General features: G+C 35.0%; 8 protein-coding genes across 8 annotated transcripts; 2 read left to right on the forward strand and 6 right to left on the reverse strand.

The window, feature by feature from the left end:
• The first annotated feature begins 3,171 nt into the window (after positions 1–3,171).
• Positions 3,172–3,755, forward strand: LOC106433530 (cyclin-dependent protein kinase inhibitor SMR4). Its single transcript, XM_013874358.3, has one exon. It carries the CDS (start codon positions 3,345–3,347, stop codon positions 3,564–3,566), a length of 222 nt encoding a protein of 73 aa, XP_013729812.1. The 5' UTR covers positions 3,172–3,344; the 3' UTR covers positions 3,567–3,755.
• A 162-nt stretch (positions 3,756–3,917) lies between these two features.
• LOC106370713 (protein FAR-RED-ELONGATED HYPOCOTYL 1-LIKE) lies at positions 3,918–4,769 on the reverse strand. The gene is made up of 2 exons (XM_048768423.1): positions 4,194–4,769; positions 3,918–4,111 (listed from the first exon to the last, which is right to left on the reverse strand). The coding sequence occupies exons 1-2, from the start codon at positions 4,642–4,644 to the stop codon at positions 4,038–4,040; spliced, it is 525 nt and encodes a 174-aa protein (XP_048624380.1). The 5' UTR covers positions 4,645–4,769; the 3' UTR covers positions 3,918–4,037.
• Positions 4,770–6,042: 1,273 nt separating this feature from the next.
• LOC106372568 (amino acid transporter AVT1D) lies at positions 6,043–9,015 on the reverse strand. Its single transcript, XM_013812813.3, has 11 exons — positions 8,611–9,015; positions 8,236–8,516; positions 7,910–8,124; positions 7,806–7,829; positions 7,523–7,706; positions 7,222–7,441; positions 7,010–7,145; positions 6,767–6,932; positions 6,571–6,614; positions 6,431–6,493; positions 6,043–6,351 (listed from the first exon to the last, which is right to left on the reverse strand). The coding sequence occupies exons 1-11, from the start codon at positions 8,820–8,822 to the stop codon at positions 6,256–6,258; spliced, it is 1,641 nt and encodes a 546-aa protein (XP_013668267.2). The 5' UTR covers positions 8,823–9,015; the 3' UTR covers positions 6,043–6,255.
• Positions 9,016–10,404: 1,389 nt separating this feature from the next.
• BNACNNG03650D lies at positions 10,405–11,227 on the reverse strand. The gene is made up of 2 exons (XM_013874382.3): positions 10,852–11,227; positions 10,405–10,661 (listed from the first exon to the last, which is right to left on the reverse strand). The coding sequence occupies exons 1-2, from the start codon at positions 11,103–11,105 to the stop codon at positions 10,523–10,525; spliced, it is 393 nt and encodes a 130-aa protein (XP_013729836.1). The 5' UTR covers positions 11,106–11,227; the 3' UTR covers positions 10,405–10,522.
• Positions 11,228–11,317: 90 nt separating this feature from the next.
• On the reverse strand, positions 11,318–12,546 carry LOC106370712 (thaumatin-like protein). Its single transcript, XM_013810710.3, has 2 exons — positions 12,133–12,546; positions 11,318–12,055 (listed from the first exon to the last, which is right to left on the reverse strand). The coding sequence occupies exons 1-2, from the start codon at positions 12,197–12,199 to the stop codon at positions 11,376–11,378; spliced, it is 747 nt and encodes a 248-aa protein (XP_013666164.2). The 5' UTR covers positions 12,200–12,546; the 3' UTR covers positions 11,318–11,375.
• A 604-nt stretch (positions 12,547–13,150) lies between these two features.
• Positions 13,151–15,623, forward strand: LOC106372566. The gene is made up of 12 exons (XM_013812811.3): positions 13,151–13,457; positions 13,534–13,660; positions 13,758–13,831; positions 13,917–13,963; positions 14,052–14,190; positions 14,274–14,318; positions 14,406–14,595; positions 14,677–14,738; positions 14,806–14,906; positions 14,983–15,037; positions 15,116–15,160; positions 15,246–15,623. Exons 1-12 carry the CDS (start codon positions 13,262–13,264, stop codon positions 15,425–15,427), a joined length of 1,263 nt encoding a protein of 420 aa, XP_013668265.2. The 5' UTR covers positions 13,151–13,261; the 3' UTR covers positions 15,428–15,623.
• A 26-nt stretch (positions 15,624–15,649) lies between these two features.
• Positions 15,650–18,235, reverse strand: LOC106433545 (putative cyclin-D7-1). The gene is made up of 5 exons (XM_013874372.3): positions 17,402–18,235; positions 17,090–17,176; positions 16,707–17,001; positions 16,473–16,600; positions 15,650–16,347 (listed from the first exon to the last, which is right to left on the reverse strand). The coding sequence occupies exons 1-5, from the start codon at positions 17,657–17,659 to the stop codon at positions 16,096–16,098; spliced, it is 1,020 nt and encodes a 339-aa protein (XP_013729826.1). The 5' UTR covers positions 17,660–18,235; the 3' UTR covers positions 15,650–16,095.
• Positions 18,236–19,417: 1,182 nt separating this feature from the next.
• Positions 19,418–22,623, reverse strand: LOC106433559 (oxysterol-binding protein-related protein 3A). The gene is made up of 10 exons (XM_022711980.2): positions 22,318–22,623; positions 22,139–22,232; positions 21,218–21,334; positions 21,042–21,114; positions 20,829–20,947; positions 20,612–20,733; positions 20,361–20,537; positions 20,142–20,286; positions 19,879–20,057; positions 19,418–19,794 (listed from the first exon to the last, which is right to left on the reverse strand). The coding sequence occupies exons 1-10, from the start codon at positions 22,413–22,415 to the stop codon at positions 19,557–19,559; spliced, it is 1,362 nt and encodes a 453-aa protein (XP_022567701.1). The 5' UTR covers positions 22,416–22,623; the 3' UTR covers positions 19,418–19,556.
• Positions 22,624–27,419: the final 4,796 nt, after the last annotated feature.

A 27,419-nucleotide genomic window follows, 5' to 3' on the forward strand; every position in this document is an offset into this window, starting at 1 on the left:
AAGGATTTTTAGTTGATGTAAAGGATAAAAAAATAAAGAATTTTTATGTAAAAAGATTTAATTATACATTTCACCAGATGTATTTAGCTTAATCTACCCAAAATAACTCTTTGATCAATCGTTTAGAAATAGGAACAAAGTAGTAAAAGTTGTTTTAATTATCATAAACACCATTACCATTCGATTTTTTATATATACCATTCAAAATTATTTCCTTGTCCAAATTCGCATCTATATGCAGATTTATTTGTATAGACATTTTTGAATTTGCGTATTTTACTATAAATAACAGTTATGATCTCTCAATCGTATTTAGGTTATTTTCAAAAATTGTGTTTTTTCTTTTATTTATGAAATTTAAACTTTTAAAAATTCAGAGAAATGTTATTTACCAAATAAGCCAAGACGTGAATATAAGATACTAAAGTGCGAATATGTCTGAATATAATTATGTCATAAAAATCTTTAGTTAATTGGAGAAGGAAATAGAATATGGGGTAGTACACAATATTGGCCATATGATTGGTACTTCTGAAAAAGACAAGAGTCGAGAGTTAGAAGGAAACAACAGCTGTTTGCAATTCAGATTTTTAACAATAAAGTATTTGTTTATTATATATATAAAAGTGGCAAATAATTGGACTTGTGGATCGTGAAGAAATACGAACGAAAAACACCAACGCAAGTGTCTTGAATAGAAACTTTGCTGTACCGTATACCTTCGAAGTTGTTAAACATTTGTATGGAACTTCCTTTAATTATAAATACTTTACTAATTTTTTGGAATTACGTGTATAAAATGAAACACTGATTACTATTACTAAGATTACAACTGGTGTTTTTGATATTGACTAATTCTTAACACCACCCCCCCCCCCCCTTTTTTTTTTAGGGGTCAGAACGAGTTCTCTAACTCTTTTTCTGTCCGAACTGTTGCATTTACATCGAAAGCAGCTAGTTGGCCCTGATAATGACATATTCGTTCTTTTAACTTTACCCTACTTGTATTTTGATTCAGCGTTTTCAGTTAGATTTAATATAGTGATAGCTAGTTAATAATATTTGTTGTTCTTAATTTTTTTTATGAAAGGGCTTAATATTTGTCGTTCTTCTTGATTAACATCAATTAGCGATGTCACTAGGTAAGCATATATTGATATGTACCAAAATTATCATCGCAGCTATAATCAATATAAGAAAATCTAGAGAACGTAGAAATTAGAAGAAACACAGCTTGTTTAACAAGAAAAAACCAAACCGTTCAACACATAACGTGTATATAAACAAAATGTAAATACACAAATAATTGTAGAATGAATAAATAAACAATCTATCTGAAACTGTATATGATCCCAAATGCTTCAACAGAAGAGGTCAAATTAATTACCTTAAAAAAGAGGTCAAATTAATTTTAACAAAAAAGGTCAATTTAATTTGGAATATAATGCTAACTTTTAAAACATATCTGAAAGTTATTAAAAGATCCGAATCTCTTATTAGAACTATTTACAATAAAAGTCAATGTATTGTTGATGTCTCCAACATACTCCAGTATGCATATCTCTCCATATTCAAATCGCGTTACTTTTTTTTGGACAACCAAATCGCGCTACTTAGAAAAGAAAAAAAATGTTCCTGGCTCAAAGATAGGTTAAGTCATTGGTGAAAGAGACAAAAATTACAGGCACAACCGAGTGGTCTTGGTCTAGTGGTAAAGTGTTCACAGCTGTGAGTACCGCCCAAAATTCGATTCTCTTTGGTCACCCGGAGTGGTAAAAAAACGTGGATCCTACGGGTCTCGTAGTGATTAGTCTTTGGGCCTGGAAAGCCTTTGAGATCAAACTACGGTTATCAAAAAAAAATTACAGGCACTAACAGATTTTGAAAAAATATATATTCCTTTTCCAAGATGACCCCATCATGACCCATGCATGCAAACCCAAGTACATTTTCCTCGTTATATTATTTTTATTTTATTCACATCTTTTCCTTTCCTTGTTGCGTTCATTATTAACTTTTTAAAAATCATCTGGATTGAATTTCTTCCATTCTTATTTTTGTTTGTTTTCTTACCTCTGATAATTGAACCTCTAAACGTATAACGTATAATAAACAGCAGGACTTGGGAGTAAGTATAGACGTATGAGTAACGTTTTGTTTGATATGTAATTATTAATTTTAATTGTAAAACCAGGCAATAGATACATACAATTACATTTCTGATAATTCATAATGGCTAAACATCATAGAGAGTGTGATAGGCCATGCATCCATGTTCACATAAAAGTTGAAATTTCTGCGAAACTACAGATTAAGAAAAAATAAAAACGCCTTACAACAAAGACATGCAAGCAACTCTTTTTCCACATAAAATATGTTTTATATATTTTATTTGAATAAGTTAATATTTGTCTAAGAAACTTCGCTGTAATAACAAACAAATATTGTAGAACTTATACGAGGACCAATTAAACCAATGTTGAAACTAGAGGACCGAGTCAAAGTGCAAAGGATAGGAAGAAAAGTAGATGACGACTAGTAACGACGAGCACGAATGTCATCAGTCATTGGAGTTTTATTTACTCATTGCCGGAGCAAACAGCAGATCAATAGGAAGAGCTTTTTGTCGCCTCCGGTAATGTTCAAAACGGGAACAAGCTCTTCCCGTTCAATATTATGGGCCTGATAGGGTATATATTAGGCCCTTTTTGGCAATCAAATAAGGTTGTTGACTTGAGTGGACCGTTTTGATATCGGATTGGGTATGAACCTAAAAGTTTTCGGCTTTTGGCTTCAAAAAGATAATACTCTTTTTATTATTCGTTTCCCGCGCAAAGGGACTTGTTGGGCAAGTTGGCGCCGCCACAGAAATGGAAAAAAAAAATACAAATTACAATAAGATAAAATATCAATTACTTTTAAAAGAGGAAATAAAATAGTATAAATGCATTGAAAAGATTACCAATAATGATGGTAGAGCGTCTGAAACGGTGCAGTGGGGTCACGCGCATCATAAATGTGATGCCATCAACTAATAATATGTCAACACGTAAGCAAATCCAGCTCATACAAAGCTGTTAGAATCAATCTCAGCCGTCCGTTTGATCTGGAAAGAGACGAAAACAACTCTGTGGAGAAAAAAAGATTCTCGTCCTCTCTGTTATTTTAATCTCCCTCCTAAATTTCAGAAATTTCGAAATGTTTTTAAAAGGAAACCAAAAAAAAATTCAAGATTTGATTGAATCTATTTATTTTTATTATAGAGATATAAATAATCAAGTAACCGCTTCTTCTCATACTTCAAAAGTTTTTCCGCCCTTAGGATTTTGAAATCGAGAGAGAGAATGGAGGAGGTGGTGGAGAGGACGACCGAGATGGCGGAGGAAGGGTGTACGACGCCGAGAAGCTCCAAGTATAGGATTCCGGTGTCGTTGGTTTGTCCTCCGCCGCTGAGGAAGAAATCAATGGTGGCGAGGAAACGAGATCCGCCGAGGAACGGTTATTTTCAGCCGCCGGATCTGGAGACACTGTTCTACGCACATCCTCGACGGGAAGCATGCGCTTAGATTTGGTTCTTGTTTTTTTTTCCCGATCTAGGGTTTGGTTTGGATTTGCTGTGTTTTTGTAGATACATGTTTCCCATTTCAGTGTAGTATCGTTGCTCTCGGAGACTATGACTATGTTTTAGTCTTCGTTTTCCCTTTGTGTATCGAATTTGAGTTTGCTATATGAAAAAAAATGAGATTCTCAGAAAATCGAATTGTGTTTTTTTCCGTAAGGTTTTATTCAGACAAGGAACCGCGGTTTGTTTTTGGATTGTGTTTTAATTTGTTGGAAAATGAAGATTTGATTCGAAACTATGTCTCTTTAGTTGAGTGATATTTGAAGTGTTTCCTCAGTTATATTTGGATGAGAAGTTATCAGAAATGGTGAGCAAGACCATTGTAAAATGCAATGCTCTTATGTTTATGTGTTTCTTCTAAAACAGAAACAATGTGAAATTTATATTTATTTACATATAACATTGCCTTTGATGTTTACATCATAAGTGTTGAAAAATACTCCTCAAACTCTTGATCAATGGTTGGTTTCTTTGTAGCTTCTTCCGATTCTGCAATACAAATGAATCCCATTAATTATTGTGACACTTCAAATATTGACTTCTTTAGCTCTTTAATCTTTTTTAGTTTTACCTTGGTTGCTAACGACGCTCCACCCTTCTACATTTGAATCTTGACACCCTATAAGCTCTTGAATATCTTCAACCGCATACTCGGGACAAATAAACTCCAGCTCTTCAACATATTCTTGTATTTTGTCAGTACCTTTGGAACAGCATTGATCTGTGCCTGACGTTGCATAACCAGAACTCCAACTTGAACTTCCGGTTGAATAACAAGAGTCTTTAGACATGCACACAGATGCAGAAGATGAAGAGGTATCATCTCCGGTTTTTGTGTCTTCCATAGCACAAGAGCATTCCGCCGATTCTATATCTGAGGATGGAGATGAAGAATCAGGAAGCGAGGCTTGTTGCTGCTCCAGACAAAAGTGTTTCGGTAAGGGTAACATGTCTGATTCTTCAGCTGGCAGTTTCCTCTTTCTACTCAAGTCAAGTGACTCCTCCTCAGCAACCCTCATCATATCGTCGATATCGCTGAGAGCAAATACCCGCTTAGTAAAAGGTCGTACATCAAGCAATCATAAGCTCTAATTAATACACCATAAAGGGTCCTATAAAAAATTCTCCATTTATTTTTTTTATTGGTTGAAATATGGTTAGATATATAGGTTATTGTGGTTTTTTTTGAAAATATATAAAATCATATATTTTTTAATCTATGTCCATAAACCTAGAACGAAAACTAAAATGAAACGGAAAGTGTATGTGTTAGGCTTTCTTCTTCTTCGGCTTTTCAATTTCGGCATTCAATTTTTACTAACAAGTCAGACGATAAAAACAAAACTCATACAATACAAACATTATTGATCTGGCTATATTTTATTTTAGATATTTGAATGGATAAATATTACATAGTACTCTCGTCGAGAAAGAGCAGAAAAAAACAAGAGAAAAAAAGATGCAGGTAATGTACTAGCACTCTAGAGTCAGAGGGCTTAAATCTTATTCACACTATACAATTGTATGGTAACATGATTTCGTTGGATCATCATATGTTATGGGACTCCAGATCTGATGAGGACATCAGAAAAGGAGAAAGAAATCAGGAGAAAACCAATGGAGAACATGAAGATGAGAAGAGCTAAAGAAGCCGATCAGGACATATGTGCAATCAAAACACCATACGTACAAACTAGGAGGAATTTATGCATGAAACCGGTTTTGCTGGATTCTACACTCAACAAGAGCACGCGACGAATTGGTTTCATATCAAAAGGATAAATGGTTTAGAAGATATGCCGTTTTCAAGTCAAGAGTGGCCCGACTTGCCTTATTTAGAAGATCAGTGGTTTATCAGTTGCAAACCAAACATTGGCGACCAGGAGATTTATCTATGCAATCAGGAGACACATCCAAGGATCCAGAAGAGTCAGGCACGGTTTGTGTCTCCTGATTGCATAGATAAATCTCCTGGTCGCCAATGTTTGGTTTGCAACTGATAAACCACTGATCTTCTAAATAAGGCAAGTCGGGCCAACCTTGACTTGAAAATGACATATCTTCTAAACCATTTATCCTTTTGATATGAAACCAATTCGCTGCGTGCTCTTGTTGAGTGTAGAATCCAGCAAAACCAGTTTCATGAATAAATTCCTCCTAGTTTGTAAGATATGGTATTTTGATTGCACATATGTCCTGATCGGCTTTTTTAGCTCTTCTCAGCTTCATGTTCTCCATTGGTTTTCTCCTGATTTCTTTCTCCTTTTCTGATGATGACTTGATGTCATAGACCTTCTACTCGCGGCAAACATAATCCAAATGCAGAACTTAATCAGAGACGCATATATAACACTGAACGTAACAATTTGGAGAGATACAATTCAAATACGTAAACAAGTCGCATACATTTGCTAAGCTAATACTGTTTTTAAAAAAAAAACTCAAACCAGAACACATATGAAAGATTTAAATTCTTACAATTGGCAAAAATCCAGACTGGACTATATTCGGGGTTTCATTTAGGCTTGTTTTCTAAAACCAAAAAAAAGTCTGAACCGAATAGATATTTATAAACATAGTAGTATAGTATACAACAAACACCTAATTTAAATCTCCATAAAATTTTCAGCCAGTCATGTCATCTGGTATGCTAATCTTGAGATAGCCGAGTAAGTACCACAAGAACCACTCACCAACCCGAAGATTATAATGAACATGCATAATCCAATCTGCACAAAGAAGATGCTTAATAAAATTCTCCAATAAAAGGAAAACAGCGTTAAGGGTGAAGTAGCTATATGTACTTACTTGAGTGTTGGTTAATTTACCCTTGAGGATACTAAGATAACATAGACATGGAAAGATAAGAGCCTGTAAACAAAAGAAACATTATTTTTCGCGGATTCTATCAATTTAAAATTTAAATATTTCTCTATCGAAGAACTTACCACAAGCATTGCAAGGAATGATCCGATGAGTGCAGCCACGATCCCTGTAAGTTAAGGAATTCGATCAGAGAAGCTATGATGAGATAGGTTTCTTGCGTAGGAAGTTAGGTAATGTAGCTTGGTATTAAGCTACGTGCTTATGCTTTATGAAATTATATAAAAACAGGAGGCAACATACATATATAAAAACCATTACCAAAGAAAGGAACTGAAAGAGCAACGACCAGAGTAGAGATGACTAGGATTGTTCTGAACAATATCGATACACCATGTGACCTCATCTTAGCCATTGGAATAAGTTCTTCGAGACTCAGAACGATTGGAGTGATGGTTAACGCGTATTTTGTCATCGGTGTAACAATCTGAGAGATCGAAGAAAGTCAATTTTGATTATACATGTAAGTATATAGAGAAAATCAGATGAGAAAGCTTATCCTACCGCAGTCCAAACCGCTATTTTAGATGGAAGGAAGTGTTTAGGCATGTTTAATGTGAATTGTGATTGGAGCGCTTCACCAAACATGGTGTAACCGCAGACTGCTATCGCTGTGTATAAGACCGTACAGAAACCAAAACTGCACAAGAGAGAAGGATGTATTAGTATATTATGGTATAGTGAGATACACGTAAAGAGGGGCTTCTTGGACTTACCAAATAACTAAAACAAGAGGAAACTTGGAAGGATCTTTCATAGAAGAATATATGTTTGGAAAAACCGAATGACCCGAGTACCCAAACCCGAAAATCCCTATAGCAACAGGTAAGTTACCGAAGTCCATAAGTTTTCCTGTTGCATGAAACCCGATTCCATCGACTGCACCGACCCAAAAGAGGCAGAGACCAAGCAAGACTGATGCCAAGACTCCTCCAACTAGACCAGAGAGTTTAAATACGGTCAATTACATCATCAAAGAAGCTAAAACAGAAAGATTCAGGAGGGGGAAAAGCAAACCTGAAAGGTAAGAAAGCAAGCTAAGGTCTTTAAGCCAGACAGTTGGAAGAACAAGAATAGTGGTTAAAACTGCAAAGGTTTGAGCAGAATCTAGAGACAGCCCTGGGGTAATGCTCAATGAAACGTTTGGGAATAGTCCTGATACGTTATCACTCATCATGATTATGTATTCCACACAAGCTGCCTAGTTTTTTGGAAAACAAAGTTTAAATTAACGAAACAATTGCCATCAATTCATTGAAGAATTTTAAAAATATTGAACAATAGAGAGGATAAAACTTACATACAACTCTATGTACAGAAGGATCTGCCGTTCAAGAAAAAGAAGTCAAGCTTCAGTTTCAAGAAACATAATTTTTATAAAGTATTTTGATTTTTGGAACTTACGGAAATGATGCAGCGACCGGTAATGCCAAAGGCGGCTTGGCCGATATCAGGGTAAGTTTGAAGACCAGGAGAACTTTCAAGACATCTCTTCAAGAGAATGCCTGTGTAGCAAGTGATGACTCCAAAGAAGGAGAGTATGATCAAACCTAGCCATCCACTTTCTTTTATTGCATAAGGCATTGTTATTAATCCTAGCCCACACAGCACATTGGTTCCTGCATGCCCCCAAAAAATAAAAATTAAAAATTAAATAGTGGCGATGGAATGATATACTACTTTGAACGTGACAACATGTTTATTAATCACAACATTTCATTTATTTTTACCGTTGAGAATGGACTGAGAGACGGAGCAGAGATTAGATTGTGGTAAGGGAAGATCGGTGACGGAGAGCTTGAGCTGGGATAGAAAATGGGGAGGTAATATGGTATCTTCCTTGTCAGGGTCTGGTTGAGAGAGAAGAGGCTTGCTTGAGGAAGAAGAAAACGAATCGAAAAAGGAAGACGGTTGCTTCTTGTGGAAGGAAGAGCCTGATCTCCGGGACAGGCTTCGAGGCATGAAACTCACCGAAGGTGGAGTCATTCCCGTCATTAAATCCATTGATCGTCTAAACAAAATAAAAATCATCTCAACCTTTGTAATTCTGAGAGAATTCAATAAGAAAAAAGAACAGGAAATTGATATTTTTATTTTATTTTTACCGGTAGCTCTGTGGCCATGGAGGAGGGACATCAGTGAGATTGTTATCTGAACGATTACGAGACAACGGAGAGGAGGTATCAGAATTTGCTCCGCATCTCCGACCATCTCCATCGTGTTCATCGTCAGAACAAGCAAGATCTGCTTGATTTTCCTCGTCATCTGTCAGAAACGAATGGTCTCTGTCGTGTAAGAATTCTTCGTCGAGTTTCATCTTCTCACGATCTCAATGAAATGCTGAGAGAGAGACGTAAAATCGGGTTTTAGTGTTTCAGGCTAGTCAAAATGATTTCTTCTATATATGGGAACCATATCAATGGTGGGTAATAATATATTCAATGTTTTTTTTTTAATATTTGTTTCTCTTTTCATCTTCTTGCGGTGTAGAATTGATGCTAAAGATATTCTTCGTGTCCTATGAACTTCCAAAATAGCAATATATTTTAGATTTCCATTTTGTTTTTTTGTTGACTAACTTCCAAAACTGTATTATCTATGGTTGCAGGTGATACATGCAAACATACCGCTGTCCCATTTTCCAATATATTCTTCCATTCATCATTAACCGTTGATTTATTTTCTATATATATATATGATTATTATCAAAATATTCAATTACAGCTTTTAGTGAAGTGATTTTACGCGTCATCACCACATTCGATACAAAAAAAATGACATGATTTACGAAAAAAATATGACATGACACTAACTTAATTACAACATGTACAATTTTTTCCATATAAAAATTTATATTTTTTGGTAAGATGTTTTAAATATAGCAATCATTATTAATTTATATATCATCATTAATGTAAAATTTTTGTATAAATATTTATTTTTGACAATACTATTAAAATATATTAATAATTCATATATTACTATTAAATTAATATATAACTACAAATAAAAATAAGCAAATATATCACTATATAAGAATTCATACATCACTATATATATTACACTAATAGAAATAAGCTCAATACAACTACAAATATAATTTTTTACATCAACTTATATATCATATTTTTATAAATATATATATTTACCAAAATTAATTGTGAGTGTGCATCAACAAATACAAAACTAAAGCAGTATTAATCAAAAAAAAGTTAAATGATTAAAATTTTATTTAAATTTATTTTTCATCAGGTATATAAAATAAATTATTTTCACAGTTTAACATATTTAACTTAAAAAAAATTCAAAATTTATGAAAATTTATATATTTAAATTTATATAAAATATATAAATTTTACATTAACTTGATTGATCATAGAATTAGTGTAAATTTGTGACAATAAATAAAATGTAGTGTGTCCTATCATTAAAATCGTTAAAGATGGTTCGTTCTATTTATTCGGACACATATGATCACTATGTTTTTCTTAATCAATCTAGCAATTATAAAAGTTCTTCTTTGGAATTTTTAAAAGATAACGTCCTTTAGATTTGTTTGCTTATTTTCTTGTTTGTTTGTTCTTCTGTTTGCTTGTGTTATTGTTTGAACTAGTGATACTTTTCTAGCCAAACCAATTTTTTTGTCAAATATTTTAAAGCAAAACCATCCCAAGCGATCTTCTTCCTGGTCTCCTGAAAATATTACAAAATCCATCAAACGCTTCACATGACGATATTTGATACAAAACCACCTGAACAACAACACAGTTCGCATGCATGTGATTAACGCTTGCAGTTGCAGAGCAAATATAATGTAGAAACATAACAGAGACTATCTCTTGCAGTTGCAGAGCATATAAAGGTACAACAACTCGAAACAATTGCATCTCCAAACAAGCTATCGCGAATCGAATATTTCTCTCATGGATTCAGAAAAACTTACAGAGTATATATTACATAGAGAAGAAGAGGAATGTGAAATAGCGGTTTGTAGATATAATAAAGAAGAGAGTTAATTTATTTATCAATCTGGTTAAGCTTGCCGAGGCCATTGCAGTTGGCGCAAACGATCTGAGCTTGATCCTTCCTTGCGGCGTTGGCCCTCAAAGTCGCTCCTCCCTTCCTCACAAATCCTGCTCCGTCACATTCCGGACACCTATACATACCACAGACCTTCTTAAGTTCGGTTTACTACATCGGTTAAGGGTTTTACTGTATGTTTTCAATCTACTCAGGCCTTGTTTCCATTCGGCTAATCAAATCTAACAGAGGATTTAGCTCGGTTTTATTGTGAACCAATGTTGAACCGGACAATACACAAATAAGAGACAGGAGAGAGTGGTTACGTGTCGGTGCGTTTGAAGAGGATCGGAAAAGCTGTTCCGACAAGAGCTACAGCAGCGGCTCCGGCTATCAAATATATGGTTCCGTCAGAAGAGACATCACCGACAGCGGCAACAATTACGGACGACGATCTCTTGTTTCTGGGAAGAGTCACATTGCTCGGTGATGATGATCCCCACGAAGACGAAGGTCTCGATTGTTTCAGGAAGTTCGTCGATGCCACGAACGTCGTCTGCAATGCCGGTACGATCGCCATGGTTTCCGGTTAATAACAAGTAATAATGCGATTGGATTTATATCGAACGCTTAGGAATCACGACGTGTCACTCTCTTGAAATGGATAACGTTTCAGTTCAGATTCTTGGGGTCTTCAGTTGTTTTCTATCTGGATAAGGTGGGGCCCTTCAAGATATTACGAGCTGACAATTGGGCCTATTAAGCCCATTAAAATTAAAGGCCCGTGTAACATTTGCTTAGGATGGTTACTTTCATTCAATAAGCGAAAACCAGAAAACACACAGAGTCGTTACTTGGGAGGACAGAAAGTGATGACATAACGAGAAGCCCTACACGTTTTCAAACTACTCGAATCATCAAACGCATAACTATAAGCTTTCGGACAAATCGCTTTAAACAGATTCGCGTATAGCGTCGGCTTACAAGCCTTAGGATTCGCGTATTCACCGGTGCAACAGTACTTGGCCGATTGCATCGCGAAGCAAGCGCTTTTACATCCCACGACTTTGCCATCTCTCTTCAATTCCAACGCCGATGGACAGCAAACGTTCAAATCGACTTCACAAGCCGCCACGCCGCATCCTACTCCTCCTCCGATGGGTTTCATCGACACGGGGAGGTTGAATCCGTCTACGAGGCTCACGTCGTAGAAATGAAGCGGCGAGGACGATGAGCCTAGTGTCATTTCCACGACGGTTGCTGGTGGAACACCGCCGGTTCCTTGGCAGTTGAGCGAGCCGCCGTTGCAATCTCCGGTTTGGCATGAGCCGCCTTTGCCGTTTTGGTTGAAGGTGCAGCCTTGTCGACCCCATATACGACCGGACCATTTATCCGGCACGTCTATGATGGTCTCTTCGCCGCTTCCCATGTGGAATCCGCCGTTTCTCGGAGTGGTTTGGCCTCCGCCGCCGAGAATTCCTGGCCATATGCTCTCCTGGCAGTTGTTCACTAGTATAAGCTGCGTTCCATCTGCACAGAAAATAAAAATATTACAAAAACTTAACAAAGCCCATTTCTATAAACAATGGGGACGAGAGATACCGTACCAATGGAGGAAGATAAGGAGGCTGAGATAGTGAGAAAGAGAAGTAAGAGAGTTGCATAACTCGCCATTGCTGTTGTTCTGTGTGTATGGGGATCTTTCACTCTCTAAAGTTTGCTCTTTTTGGGGTAATTTTCAAGAGGATATTAATAAAGGAATAGGAGAGGACGTGGTTGAGGAATAAGTGGAAACTTGAGTTGCAAGAGTGTAAATGGTGAAGTGGATTTGTTGTATAAGGAACTGCCAAGTGCTAATCTTTTATAGACCGAGTCTTTAATGGGATTAGTGGGAAAGATAAAAGATATAGAGCGATTTACAGAGGCTTGATTGTTAGCCTTCTACAAAATCATATCTGTACTTTTCCTTTTACAAATTTAAGAGTGGGTTAAAGCAAGGATGCTAAAACAATTTAACTGATGAGTTAAAGAAGGATTAAAAGAAAAAGTTAAGATTTATGTTTCTTTTCACCATTAAACATTTAAACTAATTTAGGACTTTTCATGTTGTATAGATTGGCTGTTTTTTGTTTGTTTATAGAGTTATGTTTTAATTTTACCTAGTATGTTTTATGTGTATAAACTTCACCACTTGCTTACTAGTATTTATTTCCTGACATATATTTACTTATGCAAAAGACCTATTCACTTTGTAGAATCAGCAAAGAGCATATATGCATTGCTTCAATGTGAGGATTTGCTTTCTTTTAAATTTTCACCAAAAAAACATTATACTCTTGTTTTTCCATGTTCTTAATTATAAAAATTATTGTTTTCTAAAGGTGGTATTAGAGATTGAAAATGTCATAGGCTGTAGACTCTGTTTGATCTTTATAGCAAGTAGGGAGGTTGAAGTTTTTGGTAGACAAAGTATCTTGCAAGAGATAGAATAGACTAGTCATTGAAATATTAACAAAAAAATCAATCATGATTACCAAACAAACCATTCAAAACGAACATTTCATGCTAAACCGAACCAAACTCAAACTAAACCGGTTAAAATAATCGGAAAACAGATTGAATTGACGACCGCTAGTGACGGCGGTGAAGAGTCCGTCCGTCCATAGAATATAGTGGAAGAAGAAGCTTCACCTCATTTCTTGTGGAAGAAGAACAGAAAGAGTAAATCGAGCGAACATGATTCACTCTGTTGCCAAATACGCAAGAGCAGCCGCAACGATTCGTGGCCGCGCGATATCGGTTAGAAGCAGCTCTGTTCGGTACTCGATTCCGTCGAGGGCGATTCACGGTGAAATCAGCGTTCCAAACGCGAATCATGTGGCTATTCAGATGGTCAACTACGCTCTTTCCCACGCTCGTTCTCAAAAATCAGGTTTTTTTTAAAAAAAATCTATCATCATTCCCTTAAAACCTTTTAGTTTTTGTAAGAGATTCTTCGAAAATTGCAGATGAATCATATGCTCAAGGGATGCTAGTACTTGAACAGTGCCTTGGGACTCAACCCAACGATGATCAGGCTTCTCTAGATTCCAAAGCTACGGTCTTGCTTGCTATGTCTGATCTTTTATACGAAAGGTTTCATCTTTATCTCTCTCTCTCTCTGAATTTTTGTTAGTTAGCGGTGGAAAGCTTAGGACTTTATATTAGTGTTTGGTTTCTTGTGGTTTTACAGTGGGAACAGTAGCGAGGCCATTGAACGCCTCAAGCATGTCATGTCTCTCACCCTCTCTTCCTTGTCTATTAGAGGTTTTTCTCAAAACCTTTGATATTTTCTATATGTGTGTTTTTTTTAAGGTTGTTGTTGAGTCTGGAACTGTCTTCTGTTGTGCAGCTGTTGCTGTGGAAGCTCTTGTTGGTCTGCTGGTTCAGTCAGGACAGGTTCAAATCCCAACAGTGCTACTGTGTTTGTGTGTTAACGTATAGCAACTTGTGTTAGAAAGTTGATTATGTTTTTTTTCCTGGTTAGGATGATGCTTCACTAATGGTTTCTGATGAATTTCTGGAACTGGTTAAAGAGAGAGGCCATGAGAATCTTCAGGACGTGGCTGCCACAACTAAAACTATCAAAGGCCTCGTTGAGCTTGTTAAAGGAAATACTGAATCTGGTAGAGAAAAAGCACCTCATCTTTACTTTTCTTATTCCACATTACCCTCCTTAGTTTTATGTATAGCCTAATTGTTGGTGCAGCCGAATCTTTGTTTGGAGGACTTGAGAACCATGACATATGCAAAGGTACACACTGACACTTGTACGTTTCTGTTAATCCGGAGGTAGCTCTGTCGTTTTATTGCGGTGAAGTGCCTAACTACATTTATATAGGTAACGTTGCACTTTCTTATGGTGAATTCTTGCACGCCACTGGAAACTTTGAAAAGGCAAAGGAGATGTATCAAAAGGCAATTCAAGGAGCAGCAGACACCAAAGAGTCTATGAGTTCTTGTAACATGAATTTGAAGGCAGTCTCACTGGCAGCCACATTTGCTCTTGGCCAGCTCGAGTCACACATTGGGTAAGCTTTGAGTTTTGTGGTCCTCGTCGCTAATCTAAATTATTCACCTCTGTTTTTTTTTTTTTTTTTGCTATTAATTAGAAACTTTGGTGATGCGGAGGAAACACTGACAAGCGCATTGACAAGCGCTGAGGAACATTATGGTACACTGTGTGGTCCCATCTATTCATTTTTAATTTAATGCACCAGCCTAACGCTTACTCGGATCAGGACACAATCATCCCAAGGTTGGCGTGATTTTAACCGGAGTAGCTCTCATGTACCGAAACAAAGCCAAAAAAGAACGCTCGAGTTCTATCCTGATTCAAGAGGTCAGAAACAAGTTACTTTACACTCCATCGTAACATTATAATTTCCTCATCTTATACATGTTTATGTTCATGTCAGGGCCTCTTTAGAAGAGCATTGGAGCTCATGAAAGCACCTCCATTGGATTCAGACGGTACCTTCAAACGGGAGATTCTTGAGCCTCAAGTTTTATGATTGCTCTCTAACCCATTTATTTTTCTGATTTTTTTAGGGATAATAAACGTGGAAACTCAGGAAGTAATGGCTCTATCAAGAGGTGAGAAAGATGCACGCTTTATAACTCTGTTCCACGATAAGGAAATTAGCTTAAAACTTGGATTTTTGATTGGTGACTGGTGCAGGAGGGTATGCGGAGCTACTACTGATTCAAGAAAACAGAAAAAGCGAAGGAGAGAAGATGAAAGCATGGGCTGAATCTGCATGGAGAAACAGACGTATCTCTCTTTCAGAGGCATTGACTCCCTCCTCCGACCCATTAGATAAAGTAGCCATCATAGATGCTCGCACCACTCGTGTCCTCTGAAGCTCACCCAACAATGGTTTTAAAGAATCCAAAAACAAATACTATTTTACAGTTTGATGTATAATTAGTCTCAGTAGTTTTACATTTCATAAAGAGTTGTTCTTGTGACTAGACTTGAACACATTACAGAGAAAGACCCAAGCCCTTTCCCTTGTTTAGAATCTTATTTAGTTTTAGTTTTTTTTTTTGTGTTTAATTAACAATGGAAGTGCTGATGAGGCCAACAATGCAAGCTCCTGAGTTCAATATCTCAGCCGTTTGTGTGAATCCCAGAATCGCTAGTTAACATGTGGGTTACACTTTGACACACTCGCACTAAAAAAAGAGGATTTTACTTTCACAGCACACGACAGTATTTTTATCTTCAGAAGTCAGCCTGCGGTTGTGGTCCTTGTGGATATATGCGTTGAACTCACACGTGATATTATGTGCATGTTGATAATTTATGGTGACTTTTTATTTATTTATTTATGGGGATTATTTCTTCCTTTAAATTGTATTTAATTATCCTCATATCGGCAATACTATGCCCAATAGCATGTTAAATTATATAAAAATATTTCACTTTTATTGTCAAACATAATAGATAAATGGTACATGCCAGTTTACAGTTGATACAAAAAATGTAGTATGTTTTCTATAATTCTATTCATAAATGTGATAGATAATTAATTTGACGTAACAAACGTCACTCTTTTTGCAGGACGATTCTCGTCTTCGTGACTATCTCTTTCTCTCTTCTTATCGGATCGTAAAATCTGAAAAATGGCAGAAAGATTCTCAACGTAATAAACAATGTTCATGTTCATGTTCATCACGCCTCCTCTCTGCAACACACTGGCTGGACTCTTCACTTCTCTTCTCCAGCCCTCTTCCACGTTTCGAGATTTCATAACATTAATACATTTCGCAATTCTCACCTGCAGTTATCCACGTAAATAAATGATCAGAACGTATTCCATTTGTGGAAACTATATTACAAATATATTTCATTTGTGGAAACTATATTACAATTATACAAATTATTACAACACTTCAATTTTACCTTGTGTTCTTCTCCAAAGAGATTCATAATTTTTCCAAGATTCTCCTCTAGAGCTGATTTCTCTTCTAAAAAATCCAACACAACCGCAACCGCCACTACACTTGGTGCGTATGCTAGCATCTTCAAATCTGCATCCACATTTACGATTCAAAAACGATCAATCATTTATTATTTCATGTACTTTCTTCTCCAACAAGAAAACAACTTCAAAATAAAATGTGAAAATCTTATTACCGCATAAATCATCTAGCAAATGATCTGTGATACGATTCATCATTATGTCTCCTCCTCCCATCCCGGTTGTAGCAACAAGTATTTGCGAAAAAGAGAAACTCGTGACCGAGTTAACACGCCATTCTAGAGCTTTCAATACAATGAGTTCCATCTCAAGAACGGTCTTATGGTGAAACATATGATTTAGCCCTTCCATTTGAAAATCTTCAAGTGAAGGGGAAGAAACTTCGTTAAATTTTGATGCGATCGATAATGAGGTTACTGCAACTAACTCCACCATCCACTTACTCCATTCCTGAATTTATTTAGTAAGTTCCGTTCATTTTCGGATAAACAGATGTTAAACTGCAATGTTGAGTTATTTAACAAATCCATTTACTTACATTGCAGCTAGTCGCATAGACGAACCGATCAAAACAACTCGCGGCGGAAAAAATCGTTTCAAATGATAGATTCAAACGATTCCGAGTCTGACAAAACAACAACAAATCCAGACAGATTACTCGTTAGAATAAACATGTTTACAATATACACTTCACACAAACAAATCATAAACATTACGCTTAAGTAAAAGAAAATATGAATAGATAAGCCTATTCAAAAGCAGAATTTGACTTGCGGTGACCGATCCAAAAGGTTTTTTTTTGGGTCAAAACATGAAAAACAAAAGATGTATATTATAAGAGTTATGACACCTGAATGAGCCATTGAACTGTTTGAAACCTAGCATCGGTTAAATTCTTAGAAACAAGAAACTCAATAAACTTGTCTCCGTGATTACTGAAACATGATTCTTTCTCCAAATCCATAGAAATGGCTTCCTCGACCGTTGCTGCATCCATGGCTGGAGACATTTCCACGTGATCGTCGTGAATATTCAAGCGGAAGTTTGGAAAAGGCTCCGGGGTCGAAGGACCCGACAGCCATGACTCGTCACACAGAAGATGATCCATTGGAACCGGTTCGTTAAACCGGTTTTAAGGTATTCGGTTTTTTTGTTCACTCTGAGAACAGTGTTATGAAATGAGAGAGAGGAAGCGACCTATATATATATGGAGAGAGAGATGGTCGTGGAGAAGAACATGGGAAGTTAAGAAAGACAGTTCAGAGGATTAAGAAGATACGTCGGTTAGACCATAAGAAGATGCGTTGGTTTATTGGTGTTTGTGTTAGAGATTATTTAACAGGAGCTACGTTTTCTTATTAAACCGGATTAAACCGGATACAAGTCGTAATTAATTATCGCTCCTAGCTAAGAAAACACGAATGAAGTAAACACAAAATCCAATGAGTGAGAATTCTTGGGTTATTCAACTATGAATTTTTAAATACTTTATAAGCATTCATATCTTCGAAGTTATTCAACTATGTATTTAGGCAATCTTTTAATCACTGCTGTTTTGCAAATAACTGATTTTAAGTAATGTTAATAATATTTGAAATCCATGTGAATACTTTTTTATGTTTTTGATTAGAAGTGTGAGTTAACAATAAATAGTAGTATCATATTAGGGACTAAATATAATATGATAACATAGATCATATATTGCACTTACTTAAAATTAATTTTGAGATAAAAATATTTTCTTTCATGTTTAATTACAGTTATTTAACTCATTTATTGATTTTGCACTCACAAATCTATCTTATTTAAAACAATAGATGTTTTATTGGTTTCAGATTAGTATAGCAATTTCAAAAAATCTACAATATCTATTCATTTATTTCTTATTTATTTATTTTGGACTCATGAATCTATTTTTAAGACAATATATGTTGTATAGATTTCAAATAAATATAGAAAATCTTTTATAGTTTGTATCAAAGATATTATATAAAACTATATGAAAATAAATAAGATCCTGTTTACCTTTAACTTTGTACCATAATTTTGCTCAAATATGAAAACTAATGGAGTTTGAAGAATCACTTAAAACCATTATTACAATCTATTAGAAAACCATCGTTCTATAGATAACTTGGATTTGGAGACTATATATCGTTTCCAAAATTTATCAATTAACTTTGCATGTTTGTTTATCTATAAATTTTTTGACTGTAAATTTTACATGTTTCACACTAGACAAGAGCTTAAATATATGCATACATTCTTTTTTCTTGATTAAAGCTGGAAAAAATATCATTTTATTTATTTATTGAGTGGAGATAGTTGCAAAGGGTATAATAAGAAGAGGTCGTTCCACATGAAACGAGGTAAATGCTTTCTACCCAATTGGTTAACTGATTATCATCATAGATATTTCATGTTACCAAAACGAGTAAAAATATAAATGTTTCAGAGAAGACAAATATATATATATATATGGGTAATGGGTACAGTGTTTCTTAATCTTAAATTCTTAACCAACCTCGTGAGTCCACGACCTCTGTGTAATTACCTCTTCCAGTGACAGCAAATACATTACTATTTTAAATTTGTTTATATTTATTTTTTCCGCACCAACTTCCCCATTTTTGTTTAAAAAAATATTACTTTTTGATATCTTGTTCTTTCGTTATTGGTAATTGGAAATGTTTGTGGAGCTGGAGCAACAAGAAAAATATCATTTTTTAGTTGCTTATGACCCAAGAAACTTCTCATTTTGCCTTTTCTACGTAGCTTGTTCTACCGTTTGTCTCTGCTTAAATCCATACTGTCTTTTGTAGAAACCTTTAATTCTTAGAAAACAGTAATGGAGTACAACTAGAGCTTATATGATAAGTATATATATATATATATATATATTTTATAGAAATATATATACATTGGGAATGGTGACTAACTAATACTGTAACAAGAGATATGGAATATGATTGTAGTCTTTTTTGTTGTTGTTGTTGTTACAAGCTTTAAGGAGAGGTATCTTGGAACTGCCAAGGGTTGAATTTGGTCGACTCCATATCGGTGTTAATCTCGGAGTTATCCGCTGCAGCGCGGTGGACCAAGTACTTACCATTGAATTGGTACACTTCGAGGTCCCCCCATGGCGTGGGAGTAACGTCCTCGGTTTCATCAAACCATTTCGGAACAAATCGTTGGCCTTTCTCTTCTCGGGTTCTCTTCTCAGCTCTTTGTCTCTCCTCTAGGCTGAGAAACAAAAAAAACCAGGATTTTATCTAGTCTTTAAAATTACTTTGGGGATGATGACCAAAAAGCCTATATATGGTTTACCTGCTCTTTTCATAACCAGCTTTGGTCATATCGCCAGTGTCGAGGGCGTATCTATCAGGACGTAGACGTGAATCAGATGACAATAGCTTACTAGGGGCAGTGTCAAAGCTATTGATCTTGTGAGCAAAATGTGTGTATTGGTATTTATCCTTCTCTGGAGCTTCAGCGACCTTCCATACCTGTGGGAATGTAACATAGTCTAAATACTTGTAACAAAATCTTTTTCTTTTTTTTTTCTGCTAAGAATAGAATATTGACACAACCTCTTTTAGTTCGGTGCCTGTAAGAGGTTCGCCTTCAGTGTCACAAGCCTGATAACTCAAGGACTCGTTCCATTTACCGGTCACTAGTATCTTGGGCTCTTCAGCTGAATTATACACGTATCCATCCACCTCATAACGGCCAGATCTGTCCATTAGGTCAAAAAATTCAGCTCCAGTATTAGGTCAAAAGAAGTGTGATGAGGAAAGAAGTTAAATTACCCAAACCAGCCACATGGTTGAAAGTAAAGCACCGCTTTGTCACCAGTGGTGAGGTTGGTCATGATCATCTCTCCTGAAGAATCGACCCATGTTCGTCCGAAGATAAGGTTATGAGCCTTTGTCGGAGGAGGCACAAGATCAAGAACCACACCATCTCTTTTAAGTGTCACTCTTGTCCTATAGATACATTATAAAATCTAAACACTAAGAATTTGTGGTCAGTTACATTACAGTAGGAGAAGTTACCCTACCTTCCTACGGGGTAGAAGTCGATTGAATTGCCTAGTAATTTCGATTTCAGCTTTGAAGTGCAGTCGTAAGAGAAATGCTCGTTCTCTGCGTGAGCAGCACTCATTGGCGGGTGATGGCTGACCTGAGGAACAAATTAAACGTCAATATATCAACAAAAAACTAATGATCTTTACATTTCAGACAAAGTACAATAAGAGTTGTAAAGAAACGACTCACCTGTTCAGCTATAAAATTAATCCCATTGTGGTTAGTCATCTCGTAAGTTTCACCGAGGATTGGATTGAACGGCTTCCATGTACGTTGGTAGGCATAATACACAGATATAGCCCATGTTGCTGTTCGATATTATTATTATTTTTAAATAGTTAGCCAAGACTCAAGAGGTATACAGAGTTTGAAAACACAAGGAAGGAATGTGAATGTGCTTACATGCATATACCATGCGCATGTAAGGGTCTTGGGTTTTGTCAGCCATATCCAGCAGATGCGAGTATTCCATCAACTAACGAGAGGTTACAACAAAATGGGTAAAATAAATATACATAATAATTCAGCTCAAAAGAGAGCTTTCATGTAAATGTGTAATATAAGAACATGTACAAAACCTCTGCCATTTTCTGTAGCGTCGTCATGGGTTCAAAAATGATCACAGGAAGAGTCACCATGGATGTAATATCAGATCCTATATACTTTTGCATCATCTTCCAATATCCATCACGCTCCTGAGAGAAATCATCCAAACATAGAAACTCAGAGAGGCACGTTGAACAATTCAAAATTAGTAATGAGTTATTCTTGGGTTCACCAACCAATAGAAAATTGTCATTTTAAATCTAGTATCTTTTAATTAAGGAAATCAAATAACTTGGCAAATTATATTATTTTTTCAAAATAAATAAAAATAATATATAAAAAACGAATTAAAAAAAAAAAAAATGTTGTCAACAAAACACTAAACCCTAATACTAAACCCTAAACTCTAATCCTAAACCCTAAATCCTTGGGTAAACCCTAAATCTTTGGGTAAACCCCTAAACCCTTGGAAAAACACTAAACATGTTGTCAACAAAACACTAAACCCTAAACTCTAATCCTAAACCCTAGGGAAAACCTTAAACCTTTGGGTAAACCCTAAACTCTTGGGTAAACCCTAAACCCTTAGGTAAACCCTAAACCCTTGGAAAAACACTAAACATTTGGATAAATTCTAAATTCTAAATCTTAAACACTAAACTCCAAATCTTAAAAAATAAATATTTTTTTTAAATAATTTTTTTTAGAACTATTGTTATTTCTCTTTATTTAATTTTTAATTTTTTATTTTAAAAGCATAATATAATTTGGTAAGTTATTTTGTTTCCTTAATTAAAAAATACTAGATCTAAAATGACAACTTTCTATTGGTTAGTGAACCTAAAGGTTCACCCTAGGGGGTGAACCCAAGAAAAAGTCATTAGTAATTATTATTACCATTCTGGTAAAATCTTTTTTTTTTAGAAGATGATAAAATAAACAGTTGTATATACCTCTTGCTTCCATCTTCCTCTTCCTGCTTCCTCCTCTGCATCTTCTGTACTTCCATCTGGATTGATGACTTCTATCCCTTCATATCCCATCAAACTGAGAAAAGAAACAAGCAAACATTTCTCATCACACAACACTGCTTTATCCATAAAACACAATCCTTATGCTTATTAGTTATTACCCATTAACTGATTTCGTCATGACCGACCCGAAGTTGGTGATGGAAGAAGCAAGAGAGTTAAGAAAACCGGCTCTGTTTTTTGAATCGTTAGGAGACATCACTTTCACCACCGCCGATTATAGAAGAAACGAGGCGACTGGCTCAACCTTAGGAAAAAATATGAGCTTTTATGGAGAATGATTCCTTACAAGGATAGGCAAAGAATGTTCGTTAGTAAAAATGGAAGATCAACTGTGGAGAAGGCGATAAGGAGACTTTGTGCTGGTCTTCCTTGACGGTTCTTTGATTTTCCACAAGACTAGACTATTCGTGTTTACTTTTCTCGTATTCTTTTTGTAAAGAACGGGAATATTAAACCGAAGTAGACCGGATTAATCGAAGTGCCTTGGATTTTTTGAGCCCAAAATACGAGCTTATATTCATCATATTGGGTTTTCATAATGCTACGGCCCAAAAGTATACGCTACTATTAAAAATCAGCATTCTAAAGGTTTTTTGGGTTGAATGATACATTTAAAGGCATTTTAGTGTTTAAAAATCGTTACTTGAAAATTCAACATGCATATGAAACTCATAAAAGTTAGTTTCATTTTAAATTGCACAGTATACATAAATTAGATTTATATAAAGCTGATATAACCAAAACATAATTAATAAAACAATAACCAGAATAATATAACTCGTAAATAATAAATATCATTTGACTACATGATCCAAACAAAAAAATAACACACAAACAAAATTATTAATGAGAACTAAATAAATTTTCATTACTGTTGTTCAGTAGAACTCACGTAGCACCCTTTTGTTTAACTGGACGCTAGTCTGGCTAAGCATCTTCACAAACCTACTTTATTTCTAATGAGATACTCCACTAGTTTGTTTCTTCCTTTTTGTTTTTATTGTTTCTTTGTTCGTATGAGACGTCCCTAGCAAACGTCTTAGGAATATCGAACATTGTTATGAGAACAATATTTTCTTCTTTCACAGGAGATATCTGTTGATTGTCGCCGTTAAATTTTAATCCACAGAATGCCGGTCCCTCCCCTGCATCCATAAAATCATCTGCAGCCTTATCGAAATTCCGCATTTTGACGTAATTCAAACCTGAAGTTAACAATTTAAAGCTATTGGAGTAAAGCTTAAGGCATTCTTCCAACAACTTCTTAGTAAGACTATTCTTATATTTTCTCTCTTTTATAATCTTCTCCACCATTCTTTTCACGTTCGTTAAGTTTGATATGGCGTTATTTGCTCCTACCATGGTCAAATCACCGAGATTTCTCGCTTTCTGGCTCTTCGGATTCTCTTTGAGAGATGCAATGCAAACTATTTCAAAATCTGGAATCATGTACGGACCTGGAGACTTTGAAGCTTCTTTACAAGATTTTTGAATCAGAGAATCTGACACTTTGTTGGCGGTGCAACCATTGAAAAGAAAAGCAAACACAATGAAGTACATCATTTTGTTTTTTTGAAACATCTTCGTTAGTGGTGTCGTATATTGTAACTTATGATCCCATATAAAAGCAAGCAAAAATCTACTCACATGAGAGTAACCACATGCTATTTTTAGATGGCTCATGTTTCGCGTTACCACTCCACTTGTTTCGTTACCTTTTTCTAAAAAAATATTTATACTAATGATCAGTGCCGTTGGGGGGCCTAAGGCTAATTTTCAAAAAAAAAAAAAATGTTTTTTCACAATTTTTTTATATAAAATAGTTGAAGTCTTAGATACACTAAATGTCTATGGAAAAAATAATTTACTAAGAAGAACCAAACAAAAATGTAATTAAAGAACAAATTACATGAACTATAGAGCTATAAACACAACTAGTGGTTAAAGAAATTTATAATCTAATGGTGACCCATTACCATTTAAGATAGTCTAAACCATTTTTTCAAACACTACTTAGCACATATGTTCACTTTCTAATTTTTTAAGTTAGACAGTCTAAAACTATTCGTTCTAATACAACCTAGTGCACATCATGACTTGGATGCTGCATGACTGGTTAAGCATATGCATACAGACATACGAGACCAAATATTATCAGCATACATCAGTTTATTAACAAAACAGTTTCAATAATAGACGAATACCAAGCAACAATAATCGATATCAGATGGCCAAATAGCTAAAACTTATTAAACAGCATATTTGACGGTGAAAGAGAGTTTCAACATTCATATACTTCACGAGTAATTCAAGATTTACCGACACAAATATGTACATATATATAGTTTAATGTAAAAGATTCGTACCACAGTCAGACTCATCTCAACTCATCAAGGCTTTGAACTCGAAGACAGAACCTCCAGAGATTTATGGGATCGTCTCTGACATTAGGATCGAATGTATGGATTTCGAAACCTCTTATTTTGTTTGGATTCCTCGTGAAAGGAATGTTGTTGCTGACCGTTTGGCCAAGCAGGCTCTAAGCTGTGTTTCAAGTGGTTTTACCACGCTACTCTGATGATTTAATGAAGTTGCGTTCCAAAAAAAAAAGATTCGTACCACAAAATAGACTGAAGAAGAAGCAAGGATAGTAAAGAATCTATCCCAATACGCATCAGCCAACGGAGCAGAGAAGAGAGGCAACATAGAAGTGAAACCCACTACAAGAAAATGGTGATATTGCAACATATTTTCTGCAACGTTATATTCTCTTGAAATTTGGTAACAAATTTTACCATGTTTTTGCAATGATAAATACATATCAACAGTCAAATACAAATTCACCACAAACCAACGACAAAAAATTTCGTTACAAAATTCCGTTACCAATTTGCAATTGTTTTACTACTTATAAAAGTTTTCTTGCAAATTTCCAATGAAAAATTCAAAGAAAATGAGATGTGGCTTTTTGGAAAAAGGAAAGAAAGTACCATGTTTTAATATGTGACACGTTTATCACTGTATTTGCAACATCTTTATGTATTTTAGGATATTTCTTTTTGATTTAAAAGTTAATATATATCCCACTTAAAAGAATTTTTTTAATAGTATTTCATCAATATAATTTCGAACCAAAATTTATTAAATTTATACTGAATAACGAAAACTTAACTAATTGAAGTTAACTAAATTTTCAATTTTTTAGTTATATTCATCTTATATTTCAAATTTCACTATATATTTTTGACAATTTGTTGAATTATAATTCTAAAGTATCATTTTGTTATAAGATGAAACCAACACGCTAATATATCCTTTTTTGTAACTGATATATATCACTTTATTCATAGTTCGGTGTATATTTCCACGCCATAACTTTTTTAAAATAGGATACCAGCATATACGTGAACTTAGGGATATGATTCTTGAGCAATTAAGATTTTCTCTTTTCTCGGTTCTTTATAAATATGATTTCTCAATTCCTTGTTATACTTGTGGAAAATTAAGTTTCCATGTTCTGCTTCCTCTTCAACGAAAGAGAGATTGTGAAACTAGAATTACACGTAACGCATGCCAGTTAATTAACGAAGGTAACAAACAAAACCTTAATTCAGAGTGTTTAATATCGGTAATTTGGTGTATACTTTGTATTTGTTGTATTCTCTGATATTCATTTAAAAATTTTACTATTACTTTTTTGTTTCAGATTCAGGATGAATCCTAGTCGATGTGATAGAGGATGGAGAAAAACGGAGTCAAATAATCAAATATATATGGAAGCCAAATCAACATATGTTTCCTGTGTTTCCAGTCCATCAAAAGAAGAAGATATAACGATGTAGAATTGTTCATTTTTCTTAGAAACATGTTTTTTAATAATTGTTCAATATTGTTGTAACAATTGATTATTTAATAAAATTATTTATTTGATTAATTTATATTTGTATTTTTATTATTTTAAAATTGAAAATAACCATCACATTTGAAATAGCAAATATAATTCCAAAAAATACAATTTATCAAATTTGCATTAGAATTATATTGTCGTAGTATGTAGCACTAAATTGTGTGAGTTTAGAATTGCAACGTCTGTTGTAAAGATACAACGAATTTGCAACACAAAGGTTATTGCACTATTACAATAGATTTAGCAATAAATCAATCCATTACAAAATTTGCAATATTTTTGCAACAAAAGGAATTTGCAACAATCAATCAGCAACACCGTATAATTCATTACGGTTTCATTGCAAATTTACATTTGCAACAATATATTGACCTATTGCAATATTTTTTATTTATTGCAATATCATTATTTTCTTGTAGTGTGGGTGGAGAAGACCTTTCCTAGATCTGGTAGGTTCTTTGATTCTGCTTCTGATGTGTTTGATGATTCTAGAAGAGTGATCACCAACAAGGCTGCTGGGAAAGTTGTGATCCATGAGGTGAAAAAGAAGAAAGGAGGAGGTGCGGGAAGATTTGCTGTTGTGATCCATGTTGGCTCCTTTCTTCTCTACGAGGGTGTTCAGACACTACTTTCATGGGGCAAGAATGACGAGACAGAGAGGGTGAAGTTGAAGGAGGATTTGAAGTTTTTTTCAGGAAAGAGTTGTGGCCAACACAAAAGAAGGGAAAAATGGGGAAAGGACCAGGTCTCTACACCGACATCGGCAAAAAAAGCCAGAGGTAAATAAAACTACTCTCTGCTTCTCTCTCTCTCTCTTTCATTTCATATATAGATATGAGTGTGCATGCATCTATTCAATTGGAAGGAGATACGAATTGGATGTTTGAATCTGGAAATATCAATTGAGACTCTCTAACGATTTGGTTGGTTATTTGATTCAAGGACCACAACAGCGACCAGAAACTTGGTTTATTTTAAAGTATTAACTTAAGTTCATTGCTTATACAGTTGTAATGATCTCCTTATAACTTCCTCTAAAGATAATGTAGATTTCTCGGCTTCACTTGGTTTGATGATGATGATGCATATTTATTAAACTAGTTGGTGCATCTAAATGATATAGATTGACTAAAATATACAGTTTGATCCTCTAGAGTGAACTGGATCCCAAGGCACCTGGGTTCGAGTCCTCTGGGATTCCGGAGAACGCCCGTGACAAAAAAAAAAAAAAAAAAAAAAAATACAGTTTGATCCTCTAAATCATATAAATCAGGATATTAAAATAGTTATATA

This window comes from Brassica napus, chromosome C9 (assembly GCF_020379485.1).
Source record: "Brassica napus cultivar Da-Ae chromosome C9, Da-Ae, whole genome shotgun sequence".
Classification (NCBI taxonomy): Eukaryota; Viridiplantae; Streptophyta; class Magnoliopsida; order Brassicales; family Brassicaceae; genus Brassica; species Brassica napus.